Raw genomic sequence first — 14,436 nt, 5'->3', positions numbered from 1 at the left:
ATTCTGTAAGCAGCTGTAATTCACTCCTAAGAGGTCTCTTACCCCAAAAGTATTTTTAATAGCATGTTAGTTGATACTTCTGGTTTACTTGATTGACTTTAATTCATCCATTGCTTTCCCTAAAAATAATGAACTTATGACCTTCAAAGTTATCTTCCCTTGTGTATTAGAGAAAGATAATTGTAGTGAAATGCAGGGAATTAAGATAAAAACTTACGAATCAAGTTAATGGGACAGACAAGATCTGATTTAATTTGTGCTCTCAGAACAGTACACCACGGAAAGTCTTTAAAATTATGCCAGAGTTATGTGTGTTCTCAAAATGTATATTTTAATGTCAGATGACTCCAGTTGATCAAGGTGTCTTCTATTGTTAGCAGCTGTGCTTGGAAGAAATTCTTTAACACTGTGTTGTACTGAGTTCTTAGTGATGGATATATAAATGTTACTGTGTAAGACTGGAAAGAAGTTTGGGTTGGCTCAAAAATAAATAGTAATATCCAAATCAAGATTCTGTTAATAATTATGAAAATATTATCTCAGTTTTGTTTCTGAATGCAAACATGAAATTCAGACACATTGCTTATTGACCAAGTGTTGATTAATGAAGGAAGAGGGTAAGAGTTGAGACAGGTACTTTTTTTTGGTAGAGGTGCTTTCTAAGCCGATCCCCAGTTAACGACCTTATTGATAATTTTTTGTTTGTATCTATATCTATACTATAATCCTGTACCGTTATTACTTTTATTGTTATTCACTGGACTGTTTATGGAAATGTGTTTGTTAACAAACTGTTTAATCAAAAAACTCCCATTTTGTTTAAATCCTGGTTGACTCATAATTTTAGTATTCAATTTAAAAATGCTATAGCTTAATGGAACTGTGTTTGAATGTGCCTCTTGTTAGCTTAGTGAGACCCTGGTGTGCTGTGGCAGACTGCCTTTTTGTATATCATATGGTGAACTGGAGATTCTTGGGAGTCATACACATATATTGCCTGTCTTTCTCATATTTGAAACTGCTTTTATGTTTTTGGGAATAGGTACATGTAGAACTGTATGGATTTGAGTGGGGTTTTTGCATTTAAAATGTATGAAACTCTCTGTGCCTCATTTACCTTGCCTGCGGTTGGCAGAATTGGACTGATTAGTTTCAAGCCTTTATTGACGACTGAACTTGTATTTCAGCTTGTGGTTGGAGTCTAATGGAGTGCCCCAACTTCCTTTCTAGGTTAGGGAGGATAAGATTACAGGCTTGTCAATTAGTCCGCTGACTGTAATGTATATACTGTGAGACCTGATTTTTCTTTTTTCTTTCTTTTTTTTTTTTTTTAATGATTTTTTATTATATTATGTTAGTCACCATACAATACATCCCCGGTTTCCGATGTAAGGCTCGATGATTCATTAGTTGTGTAAGAGACCTGATTTTTCATAGGCTTTGTGGCAGATGATGTTTTTCCTCTAGTATCTTGTACAAAAGAAAAACGGACAAGTTACTGGAACATTTTTTATGATTGCTATCAAATTAGTGGGGGAAACATAGTTGTGAGTAATTTTTTAGTGTGTAGAGGGGAATGTTCTTTCATCCTTTAGATGTTTTTACTGTGAAATCTGTATTAAAAAGATGTATCCAGGCCCTATGTGTCATGTGGTTATTTTAAATAATTTAGAGCTTCAGAACTGTTTCACAGACACATAAGGAAAATAGTGTTGCCAAGTATGAAAGTCTACTTTAATGGATACAGAATTTCTGTGTGACTTCCTAAAAATAGACTCAAAATAGTATGCATCCCACTTAAAATACTATGTATTTTGATGGTTGATATTTCATATTTTCATTTGGATCTTGGTTTCTTCTCTTTTAATTTTGCAGAGATGCTGATGCCACCAGAATAGATATTTACGCAGGTAAGTCAGATGTCAGTTCTTTCTTCTCATGTTCAGTTCCTTTGAATGCATTTATTGCTATGCCTGAGAAGAAATGCCTAAGAACCTGGGGAGATGGCATGATTACTCTAGGTCATAGGGTAGAAATAGGGCAGCTCTGGTCAGGCATGTAATAGAAACCAAGAATATTGGTGTAAAGAAACTAACATGTTCCTAGATTATAGATCTATTTATTTATTAAAGATTTTATTTATTTACTTAGAGAGTGCGCGCGTGCACAGGTGGGGTGGAGAGGGAGAAGTAGGTTCCCCGCTGAGCAGGGAGCCTGACTCGGTGCTCCATCCCAGGACCCTGGGATCATGACCTGAGCCTAAGACAGATGTTTAACCTACTGAGCCACCCAGACGGCCCTATAGATCTATTTAGATAGCCACTGAGAGATTTATGGGATGATGGAGTAGAGTAGTGGGAAGTGAAGTGACCAAGTACTGGTGATTTTGCTGGTTGGATTACTGATTGGTTGATTTTACTGGTAACTAGAGCCAAAGGGAGATGTTGTTGGAGGCCAGTTTCTCTCTGCAACCTCAGTGAGGACTTGGAGAGTTGCTGGTGTCAGCTGCATAAAATAATTGGGTTAACTGGGTTGGCACTGGGGTTTGCTGAGGAGATGTTCTCAGGCAGAGTGTCAGGTAGGAAGGAGAGCTGCTTTGCTGGAAATTTAAAGATTTTTTTTAAAGATTCTATTTATTTGAGAGAGAGAGTGAGAGAGAACGAGTGCATGAGTAGGGGGAGAGGCAGAGAGAGAGGGACAAACAGACTCTCCAGTGAGCAGGGAGCTGGACCCGGGGCTTGATCCCAAGACCCTGAGATCATGATGCGAGCTGAGGTCAGATGGTAAGCCAACTGAACAACCTAGGCATCCCAGAATTGAAAGATATTAACGGGGTCTCCTGTTTGGCTTATTTAATTGGCTCTGCTGTTGGGTAGTGAGATTCTCTCTTTTTTTCTGGAGTGGGTGCAATAGTGGAAGAATTCTTAGTCACTACCATTGGCTTTTTAAAAATTTTAAATTATTTTTAGTTTGTTTTCTGCCTGTTCAGTGTTTGTACCAACATGTTTTTGGTCATTTGAATGCTAGAAATTTGGAAGCAAAATAGAGGAAGATGGCTTTTAAATCCAATTTGGCTAGCATAATATATGTCTCTGACAAACTTTTCTGAAGTCTTGAATAACATTGACTAGCTTCTGAGAAGACTGAAGTGTTTTTGTGGGAATATACAGTTACCAAATAACCCATCTTTGTGGACTTATTTCATAAATGGGAATAAGCAAACAAGTAAGAGGTAATTTTTAGAACCTCCAGTGTTATATCATTTTATGAAGAATCTCCCCAGATATGATGAATTTCTCATGCCTGATATACTTTGGAGCAAAGAAAATAATTCAGAACAGCTAAAAGTCAGCTGTACTGCTTAAATTCTGAAAGCCTTCTGCTCAAAAGGCTATGCCAAAGTGGTAAAAATAAGACTTTTAATTTTAGAAGAAAGGAACAGGAACAGGAAAGAAAGGAACAAAGTAAATATCAGGTGTTAGGGATACATCTCAGAGGCATAGCAGAAGAGTGTTAGAAGATGGTTACTTAAACCCTAAGGCCAAATGGAGGCATCATTCCCAAGTCACAGTGTGTATCTTACATCTCAAGTGTACTTTAATGAGGAGCATTACAGCTACCTCTGAAAGTAATGTTGTTTTAATCACTGCACAGATGGTAAAGCAGAGAATGGGCCTCTACTCCAAGTGACGTTGAAAGGACAGATCATCATAGCTGAGTCTATTTGAAAGAAGCATTTTAAACACAGATCATCCCTGCCCCCTCCTACCACCTTTGGTGGGTGAATTTCACTAAGAAAATTTAATCCTTTACACTCAGAATACAACTGAACGATTGGATTTCAATTTAAATGAAAGGCCCACTGTGCATTTAGTCTTTGCTCAGTGTTCTTACTCCTGTTGTGCTTTGGGAAGAGTCCAGGGAGGATGTGATGGGGCCTTTCTAAGTACTCATTAGAGAATTTAAGTCTTTAATTGGAGAGACAGCACTCTGCAGATGATTAGAGAACAATAATGTGATCTTGAGCGAGCTGTCAAGGCAGTTAAGGAATAAATGGTGTGATAGAAGTACTAAGCACTACAGCATTTTAGGAAAAGGCTTGATTTACTCCAAATATCTCAAGATTGGGAATCTTGGCTGAGATGTCCTTAACTTTCACACTTCTACCTCAGAGCCTTATTAACATATTCAACAGGAGGAATAAAAGCAACCCCATTTTATGAGTACAATGATAGAATTAGTAATACCCTAGTGTTGACTTACTGTCAGTACACAGGGGAAAGTATTTTCGTCTTCCATTCTGAGACTAGATTGATACTGAACTTGGAAATCCCCTTAAACATCAGATTTAGTTTGAATTCAGTAAAAAGTCACATTTTAAAAGAAGGGTGACAAAGGAACCAGACTCTTAAAGTGCAGAGGTGTTCATTTACCCAAAGGATTCCTATTAGACGGGGCCAGACCATAATGTGCCTGTCAGAAGTAGACTCGGTATTTTTACCGACTTTTTGACTTCCTTGGATAGGCAATGCCACTCCTCAAAGAAAGATCCCCTTTGTGATGCTAAACCATGGTTAGCAAGCGGAAAATTAGAGCACATGTAACTGATATAAATACCGCTCAGATTGCAAAAGAACAATGAAGAACTTGGATGTCATTTTATTACAACTTCTTTTTTTTTTTTTTTTAAAGATTTTATTTATTTATTTATGTGACAGAGAGACAGCCAGCGAGAGAGGGAACACAGCAGGGGAAGTGGGAGAGGAAGAAGCAGGCTCCCAGCGGAGGAGCCCGATGTGGGACTCGATCCCGGCACGCCGGGTTCACGCCCTGAGCCGAAGGCAGACGCTTTAACGACTGCGCCACCCAGGCGCCCCGTTATTACAACTTCTGCTGAGGACAATATTCTTTTCTCATCTCTGACTTTTGACTCATTAGTTCCATTTTACATTTCTTCTCCTGTTTCTTCTTCTTTTCTTCCCAGTGAGAGTTGGATGATAGGAAGTCAGGCTAATTTGGAGAAGACAGACTTGGCCATATTGGGGGGAGCTTAGATGAGCATCTTTCCAAACTCATTCTGATAATCTTAACATAGCTGCTACCAGGATCGGAAGCACAACCGCAAAGAAGGCAGTTTGGCTTTGCCTTCCCTGTGTTATTCCAAGATGTATCATGGGAGTGGGAGCATACAACCCCCAGCTGCTTAGACTTTTCTCTTTCTAGAACTCCACCTTCTTCATCAAAATCCTTTGCTTGGAGGCATCAGATAACACTCAGTTGACTGATCAAAGTAAATATTAGGTGTTAGGAATATGTCTCTAACTGGTATGTTATCAGGTTAGATAGTTTTGAGCAGGGAAACCTTCTGGTTCTTGATTCTCTAGCTCAGTGCTTCTCAGAGAGTGGTCCAGTGATGGACAACATCAGCATCCCCTGGGAGCTTGTTAAAAATGCAAATTCTCAGGTGCCTCCTCAGACCCACACAGACTTTCTGGGGTGGAGCCCAGAATCTGTATTTTTAACAAGCTCTTCAACTGATTCTTATGCACACTACATTTTGCTCTAGCTGTTGCTCTTAGTCTCCTGCTTAAACCCTTCTGCTTAACTGATTTTCTACAGAGAGTAGCACCTGTTGGACTGTAAGCTCCATGAAGGCAGTGATCATATCTGCATTGTTTACTTTTGTCTTCATCACAGAGCCAGGAACAGAGGAAGTGCTCAGTAAATACTCATTGAATAAATGAGTGATCAGGATAAGCATTGTGGCCAGGTGGTGATGCCACATTGCCTATTTACAAAGTTGAAGAAGTGACTGCTGTGTCAGCTAGTCTCTCTTGGCCCTGAGGCAGTGTTGCATATGATCACGTGGACTTGGGTACTACTAGCTGCTTACAGGCTGTTGATCCCTATGTGGCCAGGAAGATCCTCTACGGGTGGATCTCTTAACCTTGTAAACCATTTGAAAAATCTTTAAATGAAGTCCTTGAACCAGAAAGGGATCTCAGACCCACTGTTAAGTGATGATTATGTGTCTAACAAACACAAGGGCCTAGAAGTAATTTCCTATATAGTGTTCAAGGAATGCCAGTTGGCTTCAACCAATTTCTGGATTCCAAAAGCAGAATCTTCATGTATGTTTTATGGCTGAAGTGTACAACGGATGGCTCTTGGCTAGATTTAGAGCACTTTTACCATGCTGTGTATCTGACCTAGTTTGCATCTCCATGTGATACTTTGCTTCCTCCAGAAAGAAACGTTGAAGCCTTTTTGCACTTTTCTTGCACTTGCTCATGCTTACTAGATCTCACTTGGATTCTCCACACTGATAAGAGGCACTGCCATAAGGAGAAATTTTCTTATCTACCAGTAGTACTTACAGGAAGGTTCTTGCTCTTGAACTTTCAAGAAGCATTTGTTGTTAATGTTTCAGCAAAGTCAGCTTCCTGAACACTTAATGATACTTGAAAATCTGTGGTTTATAGTACTTTTGAAATAGCGTTTTAAATTACACTCACTAGTCCATATAACCGAAGGTGGTCATGACTCACTTGAATCTTTAGCCCAAGGGGAGGACAAAGAGTATTTTAAACTGAGGTTCCTAAGCTTAGATAGCTGTGTAAAGTTGGTGAACCACAGCTTGCAGGAAACAAAAAAGTACTTGGGAACTGTGCTTCAAAGCAGTCTTGGGCTTGTCCCTGTAGTACCTTAGATAGACTTTCTTCCTTTTAGTAGAAGTGCTCTCCTGGTTCCAAAGCCTGTGCTATTCCTCTTTTGTCAACATAATCCTCATCATTGGTCATAAGCACCATGGAAACTCCTATATCGCCCCCTTCCCTATTTGGGAATCTCTTCTTTAGTATTTGTGACATGGTTAGACCCAGACTACTTTGAGTAACCACCTGTTGCTGCAAAAGACAGCTACTGAAAGAAAAGGTTCTTCCCCCAATGAAATGGCAGCCAGTTTCTTTTGTTCCCCTCCTGTCAACCAGGAAGCCCTGCCATGGCCGTACTGTCAAAGGACTTAATCCTCTTGTCAAAAGACTATTCCTCCTTCCAGTTGAGCAAGTCCAGCTGGGAACCGGGCAGCTCTTACTGCATCTTGTGCTATTTCATTCCTAGGTTAGGGAGCCATTTCAGGGACCCATAGCAAGCAGAGGATGTGGCAATGAATACAGATAGCCCAGAAACTCAAGTTAGCCTGGGGATAGTCATACACAGACTTAGTAATTCCTCTGGATAGTAACTGCCACCACTGTGCCCACAGCATGTCTGTAACTGCCACCACTGTGCCCACAGCATGTCTGGCTTGATCACACTGGAGGCTACCCGAAACTTAACCCACAAAGGAGATGCCCTGTTGAATTTGAGCAGTGTTGATAAGGTACAGTGTGTAGTAGTTGGAGTACTTTAGTGTCTTGGGGTCCATGGCAGAGGGCAGAGGTGGAAGTAATCCAGGTGGAGAGAGGCAGAAGGATGATTGAGGTTTGCATGAAATAAATGCATATTCAGGGGTGCCTGGGTGACTCAGACAGCGGGCTCAGGTCATGACCTCGGAGTCCTGGGATGAACCCTGAGTTGGGCTCACTGCTTCTGCCCCTCCCCTTTGCTCGTGCACACATATGTTTGTGTTCTCTCTCTCTCAAATAAAATCTTAAAAAAAAAAAAAAAGGAAATACATACATATTCAGTGGTCCTAGGTGTGGTTAGTCTAGTGGGCCAGGTATTTCCTGCCCTCAAAGATTCTGTTCATCTTTGTCATTAACTAGAAAGCATTGGAGAACCTTTGATAGTAATGCCCACCCTCAAGGGCCCTGACATTTACCTTACACAAGCTAGGGCTATTAGGAGGAGCTAGGTTTGTCCTAACCTTTTTGGGCCAAATGTCACATTGATCCACCTTATGACCTTACCCATGTTGCCACCCTCTGATAGGTAACCACCCAGTAATGGCAACTGCTTATTTTACAGAAAGGCGAGAGGACCTTCGAGGAGGATTTATGCTTTGCTTTTTGGATGATGGGGCAGGAATGGATCCAAGTAAGTGATAAGATGATTTCTTCTTCTGGGGAGGATGTAACTCTTTTTACTGAATACTCATTGTGTTGTTTTTCTGTTGCTTTACTGTTGTGACTAGAAGATCCACCTGGAGAGAGAGAGGTCTATTGCAACATCTCAGGCTTAATTCCACTAATGGATTTGCCAGGTCTTGTCCTAGCATGGGAGATAGGATCTGAATGGCAACCTGAAGTCAGTCAGATTACCTATCTCTTGACATTGTATTTATCAGCTTGCATGACATCCTGGAGCTGGAACTACAGAGGCCTCCCTCAGCCTTCATACCATGTTCTGGTAACAGAATAAGGTCGTAGTGATGGTGGTACTGACAGGCCAGTCGGGTTGTCTCCATTTGCCTCGTGGTTCTGAATTTCCTCGGAAAGTGGTTTTGGTAGACACACAGCCCTGCTTAGATATAATAAGACTCAGACCTTTGATTTTTGAGGATCCTGGGGAAGAAATGCAAATGCTTCACTTTCTTTTGTGCCTGTCACTTCAGGTGATGCTGCCAGTGTGATCCAGTTTGGGAAGTCAGCCAAGCGAACACCTGAGTCCACCCAGATTGGGCAGTATGGGAATGGGTTAAAATCGTAAGTATACTAGAAGCCTGTCATAGGACTCAATACAGAATCAAGCAATACTCTCCTGCTGTCCAACGAAAACTTTTCTATTCCTTATCCTACCATCAGTGTAACTGGAGCAGAAGAAAAGTCAGAAAGTGGTAGTAGTTTGGGGGCTTATAGCAACTGTTCAGCTAAGTTTTCCTTACAGATTGAAAGAATGAACATCCTAAACCATTTGGGGTGAGAGAAGGAAGCTGTAGGTTTCTCTTGGCAATGTGCTCTGGAACTGCACCTCTTCCGCTGATGAAAATTCGTACTTTTTACCCTATGGTTTGAGGATGCAAGTGGTGGTTTTGCGGGATTAGGATGTATCTGAGATGCTAAAGGAGCTGCCTCATGGCACAGCAGTGTTCCCTGAGCACCTGCCACATGTCATGCTTTGAGCCAGGCACTGAAGATCCGGGGTGAGTAATAGAGATCTGAACCCTCCCTTTCAGAGGACATGGTCTCCTCTTCTGTGTCCTGCTAGACCCTGTAGCAGGGACCTACCTAATGTCTTCAGATCCCTTGGGAACTTCTTTCTCAGCCCTTGGTTCCCACTAGTTTGGTGTTTGGAATGTGTTGTTCTGGTTTTGAGTGAAGCCCCAAGAGAAAGGTTTCTATTTCTGAAATGCTCACTTCCAGCTGTACATACCTTTGGATGGAATAAGATTTAGTGGAATTGGAGTTTGTACAAATGGAATTCTGAGTCATGTTTCCAGTCTTGCTGTGGAAAAGTGTTGTTTTGTTTGAGAGAGGGTGGTGCTTTGGTCAGTCAACAGTATCAGTTGTCCCTCACATGCGGCATGCTTTGGATGTGTGGCGAGGAAAGGCAGTGCTTCCAAAGATATCAGGGACATGGTACCTGAACTTTTTGATTTGTCTTTCAAGGGAGAAACCAAATGGTAAGAACAAGTACTTACCATGTGCCTGGCACTATGCCAGAAACCTTACTGGATGATCTTATTTAATCCTTCTATTCTCATTTTTTTATTTTCATTTTCCCAATGAGGACATTGAGATTTATGGGGATGAAGTGATTTGCCCAGAGGTATAAAAATATTTGCCCAAGTGTAGAGCTGAGATAGGAACCAGGTCCTTTTGACTGCAAAGTTGGAGCTGCTGTACATCCCACTTCAGTCATACAAATTAAAGTTCAAACCTCACCTCAGCCACCTAATTATTTTTCTGAGCCTCAGCTTCCTCTTTTGTAAATTGGGATTATAATACATGCCAAGTAAATTAAGGATTAAATGCTCTCATTGCTTTGAGAGCCTTAGACTAGTTTCTGGATTCTTACTTTATTTCTCCTTTGATCTTTCCATGGCAGGTTCCTGGCCTGATTCACTAGATCTAGAGTAGGTCCTTGGAATCTGTAGGTTCCCCAGGTGATTCTGGTGCTGGTGCCCTAAATCCCCTGTAACTGAGGTCTCTCAGAGTCCGTGCAAAAGAAGTCCTGACTTCCCATCTGGATTATAGGCCAGGCTCCTCCTACCTGGTCTTAGCAGTTTTGTGGCCTCAGGCAAGCTCTCTGAATATATTTTCTTTCTTTCTTTCTTTTTTTTTTTTTAAGATTTTATTTATTTTATTCGACAGAGATAGAGACAGCCAGCGAGAGAGGGAACACAAGCAGGGGGAGTGGGAGAGGAAGAAGCAGGCTCATAGCGGAGGAGCCTAATGTGGGGCTCGATCCCATAACGCCGGGATCACGCCCTGAGCCGAAGGCAGACGCTTAACCGCTGTGCCACCCAGGCGCCCCTGAATACGTTTTCTAATCTAGCAAATGGGGTTCTATCTCTGACTTTCTTCCTTACAGAGCAAGTCTGAGGAGCAAACAAATGTGACTTTGACAGTGCTTAGAAGACCAGGAAGTTGAGAGTGTTGTCATTAGCATATTTTAGTAGAATGAGTTTTGTAAAGGATGCATTGAGTTGGAGCCATCTAGTGTTGAGAGTGTATTTATTTTGAAACCAATTCAGAAGTTGAAAAAGAGTTTCAGGAGGGAGTGATTTGTGGTGAGAATAGGGCTGAGAAGCAAGGAAGCTAGCAGAGAGGTGGCATTTTGGGGCTTGTTGCTCTTTAGCCTCCAAGGTCAGGATCGAAGAGGGAGGAAAGAAGTACAAAGAGTTTTTGCCAAATTAGGTCAAGAGCAAGCTTTGACAGAAGGCAAGGTAATATGCCTCATTTTGCTATCTGTAAGCTTCAGGGAAGAAGGAGGGCTGTGAAAACTGTCAGAGGAAGGAGCATTGCCAGCATCTTGGTAACTGGAGGAGGAGAAAGAGAACTTGGCAGCCCCCAGGGTGTCTCTGGATAGTGTCCTGGGCGTTTTCCTGAGCATTTGGGGAAATGAGACATGGCATTCATTTGTGTGTTTGGCATGGCAGCCTCGTTTGTATTTGTACGTAGAAGAGAGTAATGAAGCTTCCCACTGCCATCCCCTCCCTGGGGTATTATGAAGACTAATAAGATAATAGCCATAAAGCCCCAGAAGCTGCTCAGAAGAAAGGAGCTGAACAGCCCCATTGTTCAGTGGGCAGTGAACTGTTGGAACTTCTGCCCTGTTCCATGTTGCCCAGAAAGGCCTGTCCTTGCCTGTTCCTCAGATGATTTAATGTGGCCAAACAGAGGAAGGAAGCAGTTGATTCCATTCGGACTTTACCTTGTGGAACCCAGCCTCAAGGCACATTTCCCAGAAACCAGTTGTATCTAAAAGCAGGGACCGCCTATGTCATAATGAGCTTGAGGAGGCAAACCAATTTTGAGACAAGATGGTTGTAGTTACAGGACATGAGCCAATTATAGGCCTTCTTAAAAACTATGATTAAGAATTATGTTGTGTATGGTTAGCCCCTATATTTGGCTGAGCCTTGGGATCATATTGGGTTTTTTTTTTTTGAGGACGTATGAGTGTAGATCATGGGCTGTGCCCTTGATGGTGCTGCCATTTCATGAGTGAATGAGAAGGGAGTTTGTGTCAACAAAGGAAGGACCAGATGGGAACGGAGGTGGTCAGCATGGAAGATGATGTGTTGAAGGTATCGGTTCCTGGAGGGAAATCTGATGGTGGCACAAAGAGTACAGCAGCCCTTGTGTTGCTGAGATGAACCTGATGCATGGGCAGCAGGGTTACTTCTCGTTGTGGCAGCAGGTCAGGAGTTAACTTGGGGCTGAGGATCTGTGGTGTATGTGCCCTAGAAGGGTGGTGAGGGAGCCTTTACTGTGGGTAAGTGGGGTCAGGCTGGTTGTGAGGAATGATGAAGGCTGATAGAAGAGCAGGGGGAATGAGGACTGTGGACCTCATCTCAGGGTCCTGCAAGGGAGGGAGGTCTTGAGAGCTCTTTAGAGGCAGTTTCAGTCATGTCCAGAGGGTGAATTTGCTTCTTTTTCAGATGAGTTTTTGAATCCTTGGGAGAATAACCCATTTCTGCTTTCCTTTCAGGGGCTCAATGCGCATTGGGAAGGATTTTATACTCTTCACTAAGAAGGAAGACACCATGACCTGCCTCTTCTTGTCTCGGACTTTTCACGAGGAGGAAGGCATTGATGAAGTAGGTCCTATCCTCATGGTCTGAGTCATCATTTCACATTTCCTGGATCTGCCTAGGTTATTTGTGATACTGGGCTCATTGGGGTTGGAGGATTGCAGCCATGCCCCCGTTATGAGATTAGCTGGTTGGATGAACTGGTTGAGGGGTTAGGCAGACCTCTTAGTGTGAGAGGAGGTAAAAATCTCAAAGCTTTAGAGAACAGTTGTCTTGTTTCTGAGAATGAGGCCATCAAATGGCAGGAACCAAGAGCTGGATTTGCAGCTTCTCTAGACCTGCAGCCTGAATTCAGTCTGGCAGGGTGTCGATGTGAAGAGTTGTTTTATCAAGGGGAGTGTTTTGGCTTCTTGACTGTGGGTGGAGATCACAACCTGCGATAATAATAGGAACTAATAATACGAGCAGTACTGTCTTTCCTATGTGATGGGGATTTTGTGGAATGTGCTATGAATGTATTTTTCTGTTGAAGAAATATGTTGCTTTAATCACCTATATCAGAAGGTACAAGTCAGATACCTATGGGGCCTGGGCAGGTAGTGAAGCAGGTGAGTGTATGCAAAACATCATTGTAAGTTCTTTGCTAAGTGACAGATGACACTTAGCCCTAGCTCATTGCTATGCTGGAAAGAAGTCCTAATGAATCTTGAATATTCGGATTTTAAAACATTTCAATAATTAGTTAACTATGTAAGCTAAACACATGCTCGGTTGATTCTTTGTGGCCTGGTGGTTCAGACATCTATGGAGTTGGTCTGGTGAGATCTGTGCTTCCTCACTAGAGGGGGGGTCAGAGACAGTTTTAGTCTGCGCAGCCTCAGACTGGACTCCTCCTCCTTTCATGTGTGAGAAGTAGTGGCTAGATCTGTAGAAAGGGGGCTGAGAGTGTCTGCAGAGAAATCCCCAGATAGGTGAATTTAATCAGGGTTTCAATCGGATTAATCTGTCTTGGTTAGCTGTGATTAAGTTTGTGCTGACCCTATTTAGATGTGCTTTAAATCACAGCAAATTTGTTCATGGTGGGAATGAAAGGCTGTCTTTTTCCACCACCTTCACTTGGCAAGCCAGTGGATTTGTTTGCCTTTTTGGTGCACTGTGTCAGTTCATCCATCATACATGTAGTGAGAGAAGTGCTACAGCTGGAAAGAACAGGCTCCTGGGAGAAGGTAGGGCAGGAGAACTTTTGCCCAGGCTGTGGTTTTCAGGAATGTTTCCTGATGGACCATGGGTAGTGGGAGGACGGTGGTCAAGTCCACGGAAATAGTCTGTTCAAGACCCTGAGGGCTGCTGTGGGAAGGGACATGGCAGAGGGGCTGCCTGAAGAAAGGTAGTGGCCGCTGGAGAGCACGGAGGGCTAGGTCAGGCTTGACCTCAGGGCCTTGGTGAGTATAGGACTTTACTAATACCAGCCTTCAAAGGGAATTTAAGCAAGTATCAGATTCCCTTTTAAAAAGATCAGTTTGGTGGGGCGCCTGGGTGGCTCAGTCAGTTAAGGATCTGACTCTTGAGTTCACCTCAGTTCATGATCTCAGGGTTGTGTGATTGAGCCTCGCATTGGGCTACACCCAGTGCAGAGCCTGCTTTAGATTCTTTCTCTCCCTTTCCCCCTCCCTGCTTGCACTCTCTCTCTCTCTCTCTCTCTCAAAAAAAATCAGTTTGGTTATTGTGTGGTGATTGGATTGAAAAGACAGGTGTTGGAGTAGACTCGTTGATATTCCCTAGCTGTGTGTAGCCTGGCAGGATCGCAGCAGGGAGGTTCTTTAGCATGTGGGGCCCACAAATCTCGTGTTTAATTAGTGGAGAGGGGAAAGGGGAAGGAGGGTCATGAATGATGCAGGTTCTGGTATGGCAGCTGGGGCATGATGTGGGCTGTTTGGAGCTGGTGAAGAATGAAAGAGAGGGGCATCCTGCTCTTTGGTGAAGAGTGTGAGTTCTCCTGGACATGGAAAGTTAAGTCTGGGTTGTGAGCTTGGGGGGTGGCCTGGGCTCTGGCATTCTTGGTAGCAGATGAGCTCACCTAAAGGAGCGTGCAGATTGAGAAGAGGACCTGGGATCTCAAGGATGCGGTCCTGGGAGAGGAGAAGGCCGGCAGAAGAGACAGGAGTGACCAGATGGGTAGGAGGAAAACCAGGAGAGTGGTGACATTGAAATTAAAGAAGTGTCCTGATGGCCATGACGGGTGCCAGTGGAAGTGTATGCTGTTTAAAGTAATGCTGTTGTCACGTGGGGCTGCTGTG

The 14,436-nt window shown here is 42.9% G+C and overlaps 1 protein-coding gene across 6 annotated transcripts in view; it reads left to right on the top strand.

Moving 5' to 3' along the window:
- MORC2 (MORC family CW-type zinc finger 2) overlaps nt 1–14,436 on the top strand; it is a 59,511-nt gene that overhangs the window by 8,080 nt on the left and 36,995 nt on the right. For all 6 annotated transcript variants that reach the window (XM_087857219.1, XM_045791372.2, XM_087857218.1 and 3 more), the window contains 4 exons: nt 1,876–1,910; nt 7,969–8,037; nt 8,555–8,645; nt 12,097–12,205. In XM_087857219.1, coding sequence (XP_087713345.1) covers nt 1,876–1,910; nt 7,969–8,037; nt 8,555–8,645; nt 12,097–12,205 — 304 coding nt within the window. The remainder of the gene's footprint in view (nt 1–1,875; nt 1,911–7,968; nt 8,038–8,554; nt 8,646–12,096; nt 12,206–14,436) is intronic.

The sequence above is a fragment of the Ursus americanus genome, chromosome 30, assembly GCF_024610735.1.
Source record: "Ursus americanus isolate L20-20 chromosome 30, mUrsAme1.1.p, whole genome shotgun sequence".
In the NCBI taxonomy this organism is placed as follows: Eukaryota; Metazoa; Chordata; class Mammalia; order Carnivora; family Ursidae; genus Ursus; species Ursus americanus.
Note: the sequence above shows the minus strand (reverse complement) of the source record. Positions and strands in the feature narration are given on the sequence as shown.